The 11,076-nt window shown below is 34.1% G+C and overlaps 1 protein-coding gene across 1 annotated transcript; it reads right to left on the reverse strand.

Annotated features, from left to right (window-relative positions):
• Positions 1-34: 34 nt before the first annotated feature.
• On the reverse strand, positions 35-9,447 carry LOC140969229 (ubiquitin carboxyl-terminal hydrolase 8-like). The gene is made up of 13 exons (XM_073430511.1): positions 9,222-9,447; positions 8,357-8,602; positions 7,850-7,991; positions 7,044-7,103; positions 6,861-6,956; positions 5,843-6,172; positions 5,376-5,516; positions 5,080-5,250; positions 4,355-4,612; positions 4,074-4,222; positions 1,585-2,145; positions 836-1,109; positions 35-541 (listed from the first exon to the last, which is right to left on the reverse strand). The coding sequence occupies exons 1-13, from the start codon at positions 9,356-9,358 to the stop codon at positions 416-418; spliced, it is 2,691 nt and encodes an 896-aa protein (XP_073286612.1). The 5' UTR covers positions 9,359-9,447; the 3' UTR covers positions 35-415.
• Positions 9,448-11,076: the final 1,629 nt, after the last annotated feature.

An 11,076-nucleotide genomic window follows, 5' to 3' on the forward strand; every position in this document is an offset into this window, starting at 1 on the left:
GAGGAGATAGAGATAGATGTAAATTAAATCCCTCTAAAATAAAATCCAAGATAGTTTAAGATTAAATAAGCACCAAAATTGTCCATCTTACATGTTACGACAATAATTTCAAAGGCTATATCTACCAATTAGTTGTAATAATGTCGGAAGGAACTAACAACCAACCAATCATTCCTATCTTTCTTCTGTCTTTTTCACTGCAGAAGATTATTGCAACCCAATGTGTGTTTCACTATTATATGGTGTCCTTTGCCACCTATTTCACTCTACACTAACCTCCCTTTTCCAAATCTTGAAAAACACTACCAAATACAACAAATATGAATGAGATTCAAGAACAAAAGAATGAAAAACCATGGATGGTTGTAGTTTCGATGTGAATCAATCCACTTAAAGTTAGTAAGTCATGGTCCTCTCAAGTTAAAATATCTTCTTCGACCCTTCTGTAAAATAACACATAGGCAGCCGAAGTCTTGATCTTGGCCTCGGAGATGGAAGACACATGGCTATCGTCAAAGTCATACCACCGATCACCACCATGCTGATATTTACAGAAATATAGAATAGTTAGAACAAGTTCAGAAAAATGGATGAAACTAGCATATAAGCACAGCCACAACATGATAACATGATAAGTGCTGATGAATGCAAATCAAACAGATAATGTGCACAAAATATCGCTAAATCTGGTACTTTTGAAGATACTATGTTCGGACTCATTTTCTGGACTGATTTCTTATTTCCCGAAAATGAAACTAAAAGTAACCCTTTTTTTGAGAGATAAAGTGCAAAAACAAAACAAAAATAAAAAAAGTCAAACAATAAAGGTACTCACATGGACAAACGCGGTGTAGTGACCACCTCCCATGCTTCCATAATGATTGCTAATAGCATAGAGAATATAACGGTTTGAGGATTGCCCACCCTTCTGATCTATATAAGCAGAAATATCAAGGTCATGGATTGGGAAATCGACAAAGGTTTCCAATTTGTTCTTCAGATACCGGCTGTAGGAGAATCTTTTCAAATGAATCACCAAAATTTCTGGCAGTCTCCAGAGATCTAATTTTTTACTAGCTTGACAATGTTTTTTACACACCGGGCAGTACCTTAAAGGGCAAATGGCAGATTAGAAAAATAACGAGTGAATAATAAGTAACAAACACAAATGCTTACAAACCTGGCATAAATTAGAGAGAAGAAAGTAAATGGATACAAGAATGTCACATATCAATTAACGTGGACAAGAAAGATCAACTTATATCACACCAATTGATCTACCTTAAACAGGTCCTGAAGAACTATTTACGGATCTTTGCAAAAATCCACCAGATATGCCAACATATCTCTAGTTTCTTATATCTGCTTCTTTGAGGTAGCCAACATACAGAGCCACTACCAGCTAAGAGTCGCAATGATAATTGATACCAACAGGGTCGAATTTGCAGAAAGATATATTCCAAGTGATATAATCCATATTCACCTTATTAACAAGATATGCTCACAATGTAATCTATCGAGTAAAGTGATAGATTAAAAAAAGGATTAACAAAAAAAAAAAGGAAACCAGAATAGCTTACTGACCACATATCTTCAGGTCCTAGAGGCTCCTCCTTGAGAAATGCTTCTAGACATTTAAACAGAGAGATAGACTCTTGTGGTCTTTTCGTAAAGAAACCAGACTTGAAAACTTCAGGCAATAAGCTAAGAGGCTGAACATCGTAATGCTTGTGCTTGGGCTTGGCCATTGACTCTGACCAACATGCAAGCACATTCAATCGTGTGGTCATCGTCTTCAAATTCACCGGCTCTTCCATCGTAATTTCAGAGTCTCTTCGTATTCCTTTTTCATCCGTTAAGTAAAATTGAAACTTGGTACCACACATTGAATCAGGCTCCTCTGTACTACTTGTCTCAGGGGGTTCAGTTAGTCTAGGAATTTTATTATCCTCCACTTCCACCTCGGCAGCATTATTGTCTGTGCTGCCATAATTATCAATAGATTCTTCATCAGGAACCAAGAATGGAGCAAGTAACTTTGTATACACTTCAAAGATTTCAGATCCAGTGGTGATGGCTTGGCGTACTACAAAAGGGAATCCAAATGCCCTCCAACTTGTGGACACTTTCCCAAAAACAAATTTCCTGCAATAAATATTAATTAAACAGCTTAAATTATAAAGTAAAGTACAATCAGACGATAAATATCGCAGAAGCAACTCTTTTTCCATGGCAAACAACTGTACCAAGTAAAAGTATAAGAAAATCCACAAAACACATTCATTGCAAGGGATTTATGCAGCCAGGTCAAAGCCTAACAATGACGATAATCTTCATGCATGACATCATATATTAACTGATAAACGTAAGGTTCGTCAAGACATTGTGTGCAATGTCCAGATGAATTACTGGCTTCCAAAAAAAAAATTAGAAAGCCGGATGGCCAGGTGGACTCAGCTAAGTTTACATTTAGATTCCTTGAGTGTTCAAATCCCGAACAAGGAGAAAAATTAGAACATAGATTATTAAAAACTCATTTGCACCATCAGTCTAGAAGTTAAAGAATAATAACTCGTCTTTGCCAATAGATGGTCATAAATTTCTCAAACCAAAAATACGAGTATATCCATCTGTACATATACATGCAACGTGCTTGGATATGTGTATTAGCAGTGTTCTAAATGGCGGTCGAGGCGGCCACCTAGGCGTAGGTGGCCCTCGACCGCACCGCCTACGCTTGAGGCGGGTGTTTTAGGCGTCTCAAGCTATACGGCGTTGGGGAGGTGGGTCGAGGCGGTGAGCAGCCTAGCACACCCCACTTTCTTTTTTTAATTTTAGTTTTCACTCTCAAGTCTCAACCACCAAGCTCACCACACTGTCTGTTGCCCGCCGCCAACTGCCAGAATATTTAGGTTAGGCATTGCATATTTATTATTTATCATACTTTTCTATAATATTTCAGATTTTGTGATTTCAAAAATCAAATTTTTTTTCCTATTATTATTGATTTATTGTTAAAGATTAATGGCGGAAAAAAATAAACAACCGGATATGGAATTAGCCAAAGTTTAATAATATTGTTTGAGAATATGAGGTGTTGTATAATAAAGAGAAAAAGGATTGTATCATATGCAAGTTGTGTAAGAAGCTTATTAAAGAAGGATTTTATAGGATGAAGCATCATATTGCGAGTATTGAATGAAGCTTCTTTGTGCTTAAATATTATTTAATTACACATCTTACATAAAAATGATTACTATTTGTGATTATATTGCATGATTATTTATTATTATCTATAAAAAAATTACTTAAAAAAATTCAACTGTCTGGGCACCGCCTAGGCGGTAGTTGACCGCCCCGCCACCGTCTCCCGCCATTTACAACCTTGTGTATTAGTATTACTATCTGCTACACTACAAAATGAGAGTATTCATTCACCTTCTCAGTTTCTGTTGCATGTTAAAAAATAATGATGGGATGTAGTGCAGAATTAAATGAACAGTAAATTAAAAAAACAATATTGTAATTTGAAGCTTCTATGCTTGTCATCAATCATCTTAACAAAAATGACTGGGGAAAAGAATACAAGTAACAAGATTTTCCTGGCTAATGCTATTTCTAGAAGATATCCCATCCACCATTTCCACCATATTGAACAACCGCTGTAAACCAAAAAAACATAAGTCATCTCGGATAAACAACGCTCTGATGTCCTTACTTGCTAGTTGCTAACCAAACTAAGATCTGCATACAATATCAATCTTCATTTCAAGCTCAGCGTGTCAGTATGGCACTCGCAAATTTATTTATCTTAAAGTAAACTTATGACCTCTTTTTATTCATCAATTGAGGAAATGGAAAATGCTCAGTAGATGCTAAGCAAGTCATTATCATAGAAATCACAAAATGATACAAATATTAGATTGGCTAGTTACCAGCAGAAGATGGTGTTTAATGGCTGAATCAGAACTATTCTGTTTTGCTGATTCCACTAAATCAAGCACAATCCTTTTGCGGAAGCATGTAATATACTATACACGGCAGAACAAAGAATCATGCAGTTTTGGACTTACTCTTCTATTTTCTGGTGCATAAACACAATCAGAGGAGCTTCATTAGCATCCTTTCGCAGCCTATATGCTATTAGTTGATCACCATCTCTAATTAAAGATAATGAATCAGTTGGCTCCTCTAGAAATCGTATTATACGGTTGTTATATATCTGTGAAACAGTTTATTAAGACACAGATAATTAGTCTTAGATCTTGAAATATTATTAGTATAAAAGGAGAAATAATAATAAAATCGCCTGAAGGTGAAAATAAATCTAAATTAGTGTGATAATTGATGTTACCTCAGCAACCAAAAGTGTCTCGTCGACCCCCAATGAACATGCTGCACTTAAAGACTGAATTAAATCTTCAAGCTTTCCATTCTTGGGTACAGACACAGTAAATGAGGATGGCAGAGTATTGCCATCAGTTTTTACAATCGTCAATGTCATTGTCCGAATTGTTGTTGATGGCAGTGGTAACGATAGATACATGAATGGATCAAAAGTAACAGAAACCTTTCTACAAACTGGGCATACTAATGTTGATCGATATTGACCCTGAAATGGCATCAATCAGTGGGGAGTTAATCAAGACTAGAGAAGGCAACAAAAAGACCAAACAGTTACCAGACATTCCTCTGTCCATCTCTAAGAAGAGAAGGTCAAAAGCAGTGCGGTGAAAAATATCGTTTTCAAGGTTAGAAAAAGAATCCCAAAAATGTAGCGTGATTTGAATATTAGGATATTAATCTCTAATGACAATCAACTGGATTTATGATTACTGAGACCCAAAAAGAATAGGAATATAATTTCAGCTCAAGATCATAATATCATTCCGGTATCAGTCCTTCACATATAAGAGATTATTAACGAATACTCAGCTTACAAAATATTCAGTTTCCTTACTTTTCAAATGAAAAGGAAATGGTCAAAAAAGAGAAAAGTAAAAAAATAAATATAAATAATAAAAATAAAAAAGTGAAAGCAACTCTGGAAATGAAAACCACTGAAATACAGACACATACTTGGCACAAATCAACAATTATAGAATCATTGCGGGCTAGATGATTCTTCCAAAATTCATCAGCCACTTCTTCATCTGGTCGGCCAACAGAATCCTTAGCTTCAACATAGGGTTTGGACTTCACACGATTCAAATCTTCATGGAGTCCATCCAAAAGAAATGCAAGGAGCTCCTACAGTAACCAAGTGAAGTGAAAATATTATATGCTTCCCACTTTAACCGAATACGAGCTTGAGATAGTTCAGACAACAAGAATAAGAATATAATTTTAAATGTTAACAGGAGAATAATACAAACTTGAGAATCATGCTGATTAAAACCACTAAATTGAGGAGCAAAATGAGCAAGCTTCGATTTAAATGTTCTTGGAGTCACAGGTGTTGCTCCAGGAGTCCACAATTTCTTCAGCAGATCCCCAAAAGCTGAAGCAATCTCACCCTGTTCGAATGCAATTATATTAAAGTTTTAATAGACAGATTTATTTATCACAAGTCATGCAAATAAGGAAAGAAACCACAGTTTCATCATCACATACACGTAAAAAAATCTATCACACAACTATTACAACTGTAGAATCACCAACTTAAATGATTCCGAAACTCAGAAGTGAAAATTCAAAGGATGACCGTGTAAGAATATTTTATCCGGAAATGTCATCGCCTGACAGACAGTATTGTTTAATTGAACAATAAACATTAATTGGAAAAAGTAATAAATGCGTTCAATAGTATGATGATGAAGTTCTAACACCGAAAAGAACATACATTCATGCCCAATGGGTTCTCTAAGTTTATTTCTCTCCTATAATCCCCGAGAAAGTAGTCAACAAGTTTTGGTGTGTGTGCTAGACACTGAAGAGCACTGTTCATGAAACAAGTATTCCCCAGGTTTTGCAATCCAGTTAATCCCAAAGAGCCAGCTTCAAAGGAACTTCCGAAAATAGTAGAGGAATTGCAGGTAGAACTAGAACTGTTGTTGAGAGCACTCCCATTCATCAAATTCGAAGTACCATTAGTATATGGTGCCAACTCTTCTTTTTTAACTCTATTTCTAACAGAATCTGACAGACCATAAACTTGTAACTCAAGGAGAAGCTGCATAAATCAACGGAAAACAGAAGTTAATGAACATGAGAAAGTAACAAGAGTAAAGCATCAAGATCTAGATGGAAAATTCAAGAAATCAGGTTTCAAATGTATTCACTGACACCATACCACATCAGTTTGACTGTAAAGTCAAATAATATTCCTTCAACCCAGCTGCACTCAATCTACCCCCACACAAAATAAAAGGAGACACAACAGACTATAAATGTAACAGGTACATGAACAAAAAAGGATAACCTGAGATTAAAATTGCATGCTAGAGTATTAATAACTTTTAAATTTGCAAGCACTGCTTATGTATCCAGTATTTTATAATAACCATCACTGATCACCCCACAAGAAACGTGAAAACAAGTAAGAAAAACAAAATAAAAGGGTGCGCGTAGGTGAAAAAACATAAGATGCCTCACCAATAATAAGTGCACCATAAATTATTGTCTACCTGATAGATACTGAAGCGAGAGGGGATTCAATTACAGATAATATAATATGTCCTCATTCATTTTCCCTTTTTTCCTAGTTTTTTGGGGGTTTAACTAGTGGTCATATACAAAAGTCACGAACTATTTGCATGATGTTGAATGCGAAAAATTTCACATCAAAGACAAATTTAGAGTTCAACAAATATATTCTCTTTCATCTCATATTACAAAAGTAAGCAAGATCCGCTACTCACATCCTGGTCTGTCTGCTTCTGAGACTCTTTCGAGATCTTGTTTTTGTCATACAGGAAAAGCAGTGTTGTCTGCCCTGAAAAATCCCAAACCCATAACTGCACATAGGGCCAATCTTTAACCCCGAGAAAATGTATAGCTATACCCATCAACGAGAAATTTGAAAGGCAATAAAATGCACTTACAGGATCAGTATCTACATTGAATATCTTGCAGGCTCTTCTGAAGCATTCAACCAAATTATCCTGAAATTAAAGGCAGGAGGGAAACTAATTAAGGCAAAAGGGAAACTTAACATTAAAAGAAAACGAATATTAATTAGGGAAATTTTAATTTCAAAATCTCCGGTAGTTGATAGAAATGGATTGCCATACATGTGGGCTGCAAATAATAAGTCTCATTTATCTAGACAAATTAATGCAGTATTAGGGTAAGATTATGCCAATGAGATAGACAAATCATTCTTTAAACTCCGTTAACATGTAGACAGTTTTACAAAACGAATAATGTCACATTAACCGCATACGAAAAAAACAGAAGGATAACTGAGAATACTAAATCCCCGAATCTTTTCCAGAATATTCTCTTACTTATTTAATAAATAAAAAAAGATAAAACAGAGTAATCACTATACTTCCGAATGCTTGTTGCATGATCATGTTGCAATTATGGAAATGTTTAATTGAGATTATGGCCATGATTAACAATTCATAAATATCGGATATAGTAAATCATTCATTCCGTCTCTATTCCTTCCTGTTCTATTTTTTTAATTATTTTTCATTTCAGTAATCGGTTCCAGACAAAAATTCACCCAGGTTCATAGATTCAAATAGAAGCTTGATTCATTTTAAGTTCAAGCAAGATCACTCAAAAATGTGATTTCCTTCATAGTGAATATTTTTACAATTGTTGTAACTAGATTTGCCGTTAGTGTGAGCTCTCTTCATCATACTTTTCTTACAAGTATATCGTGCAAATTTTTAGAAACCTTTTTGCTTATTTTGACAGAAAATGCATTGGATTCTCTCTGAACAGAAAGCCTTAGTTGTAGAGGATAAATATCTGACATATCTTCGTCTACAGCTGATGAGTATTTGATGTTCTTTGATGAACTTCTCGAATCACTATGCCTGTACAGGAAGAAAAAGGTCAATGAAATAAAGTAACTTCATTTAATTCCAATAAAATTAAGAAATCACGCCGACAAAGGAAAATTTTATTAAATATAAACCCCAACCCGCATGAAGAAGTGAGACCGCAATGATTTCCATGTGCATTAGTATGGAAATTAATGATCTTATGCCAAGAAGATGACAAAGAACGTTAGGCAAGAGAGCACTTTATTAATGTAAAAACCCTATACAAACTCAAAACACCAAAACTTAATCACAATGAACGGCAGATTCAAGCATGTCTCGTGCACAACTGGATTCACTTTAAGAAAGTCAAACAACGGAACGTATAAACCTAGGAGTATTTCTGGAAACTTACTGACCATTTAAGTGTCTGTAGCCACATTTCGCCAGGGACCAAAGCATAGTCCCTGCCAGATACCCCAACATCACCATTTTCCCCACTGCGCAACAATGAAGGGTCCTCTTTAAGGTTAAATGCTATATCTGAATAAAATATATTGTTCAATATCTTCATTGCACCACCATAAGACGAAGCAGGGGATGCTATATACGGGATTCCCATTTTTAAAACTGATGAAGAAGAGTCTTGTGCCTCCTTCCACCATCTGAAACAAACCCAAATATAGTCAAGAACACAACAGAAAATCAATTAAGAAACCTCGAAACCGTGTTTTTGTAAAACAATCAGTTCATAGTCACCATACAACCACATTCAATGACAGCAAAATTGAGAGCCAACATATTCTAGGTTTCTTTAAAAAATTCACCTACATGGATCAGCTGTCACAACTAGATTCGTACTCTATCATCTACCCGAAGCACGAATAACATCATAGTATTCTCAGTAGTACAATTAAATCAACAGAAAAAGGATTAACAACCAAAAAGTAAATTATAAATCAAAATAACTAATCCAAATAGGCAAGACGATTAATCCAACCATCAAACTGAAATCCCAGAAACAAATCAAACCCTTTATTGAGAACAAACAAATAAATCCAAGAAACCACTTATTTTCTTTTACTTCTCGTCCTTTCAAGTTTCTTCAGGATATGTGCTTAAACTGTCCCAAATTCTTGCTGAATTAGTAACAATAACCAGTCACATTCTTTAAAAAAATTCAAAAATTATTTCACTTTTTCCCTCCGAATCAGATTAACCCCCGCAAAATTCCTCCAAAAAATACTAAATCAATTTTGAACCAACACATTTAAACGTATATACCTGAATGGGACTAAATATACTCTTTGGTCTTGATCTAAAGACAAGGGCTCTCCTTCTTCTTGCGCCAAATGCGGTTCGATATTCAAACTATTCAAGGAAACTGCTGCTGGCCCATTATTATTACCATCGTTCTCCATTTCTCTTGTGTCTATATGTATACATAGAACGAGGAAGACTCGGGTTCAGAAATAGCGGAAGCGATTTGCAGAATTGCACATCAAGCGAGAGATTGACGGATTTGCAGAGAAAAGAAGAAGTTTACTATTCTTGGATTCCCAGATTTTGTATCTATACGAATTTTGTATCAAATTCTTGAATTGTATTTCTGGGAAGAAAAATTAAGGCAGGTTTAGAGAGAGCGCAGAGGGATATGCGGGAAAAGGTGCTTCACTCGCGCTGCTGTCTCTTTAATATTAACGTTGGATCTGATCTGCGAGATTTTACGGTTAATAATTTAAGATTAAAAATTATTGAATTTGCTCAAATTTCACTAAGCTGCTCCTTGTCGATAAAGTAAGCTTGATCTATTTGCAGTAGAAATCTAAAATTTTATTAAATTTTTTATTTTGAGACGGTCTCTTGTGAGATGATCTCACAAATATTTATCTGTGAGACGGATCAACCCTACCGATATTCACAATAAAAAGTAATATTTTTAGCATAAAAAGTAATATTTTTCATGGATGACCCAGATAAGAGATCCGTCTCACAAAATTCGACCCGTGAGACGGTCTCACACATGTTTTTGCCTTTAATTTATTAAGCAACATCAATGAGAATTCTTGAATTGATTTTTTAAACTAAACAATTCGTTTGTAATTTTTCGAATAGGTTTTTCGTGAGACATGTTAATCATGTTCATATTTACAATAAAAAATAATATTTTTGACATAAAAGTTAATAATTTTTCATGGGTGACCTAAATATAATATATATCTCACAAAATTGATATGTGAGACCGTCTCGCATGAGTTTTTGTATATTTTTTCAATAGGTGACCCAAATAGAAGATCTGTTTAAAAAAATTAACTCGTTAGATCGTTTCACAAAATTTTTTGTATATTATTTATCAATATCTTAATTAAAAAAAATATATCCATGTATTTCACAAATCATGCGCAATATATAATAATTTTAAATTATAAATTGAATAACGAAAAGTTTGATATATTTAAAATTAAGTGATTATTTTGCGTGAACAAATCCATCAAAATAATTATTAAATTAATTGTTCATCAAAATAAAACACTATATAAATAGCCTAATATAACTGGAACAATATACCGAAGCCCATTTAATAAAACCAAAGGCCCATCACAGTTAAATTAGGTCAAAAAGCCCATAGAAATCACGCAAAACTTTTTCCGCTTCCCCTGGATGAGATGGTACACAATTTTGTGTGGTATAATTTTGTACACCACTGGTGGATTGCTTTGCATAGCTTATCATTATCTCAATATCCTAACGTGGAAGAAAATATTATAAATAAATTCAAATTTACAAAAAACATATTTTATGCACATTCAATTCATCTGCTCGGTGCACCAGTATATAATTATATTGGGGTCGTCTTTTTTGAAATATTACAATTTAAATAATCAATTGAAAATCTGAAAAAAAAAATTATATAAAAAAAGGAAAAAAAACAAAATAATAATTAGCTATTACAAACGATTTTATTTGAAATCGAAAAAATGCTTAAAAAATACCAAATATTTGATTGTTTTAGAGAAACGCTTGGTATAATGCGGCTACATGAAACACAAATTCACTTTATTGTAAAATTTTATTTTCAAAAATTTATTCACTCAAAATTTATAACACCGCATATATACATATATATATATATATATAT

The sequence above is a fragment of the Primulina huaijiensis genome, unplaced genomic scaffold, assembly GCF_012295235.1.
Source record: "Primulina huaijiensis isolate GDHJ02 unplaced genomic scaffold, ASM1229523v2 scaffold40277, whole genome shotgun sequence".
NCBI lineage: Eukaryota > Viridiplantae > Streptophyta > Magnoliopsida > Lamiales > Gesneriaceae > Primulina > Primulina huaijiensis.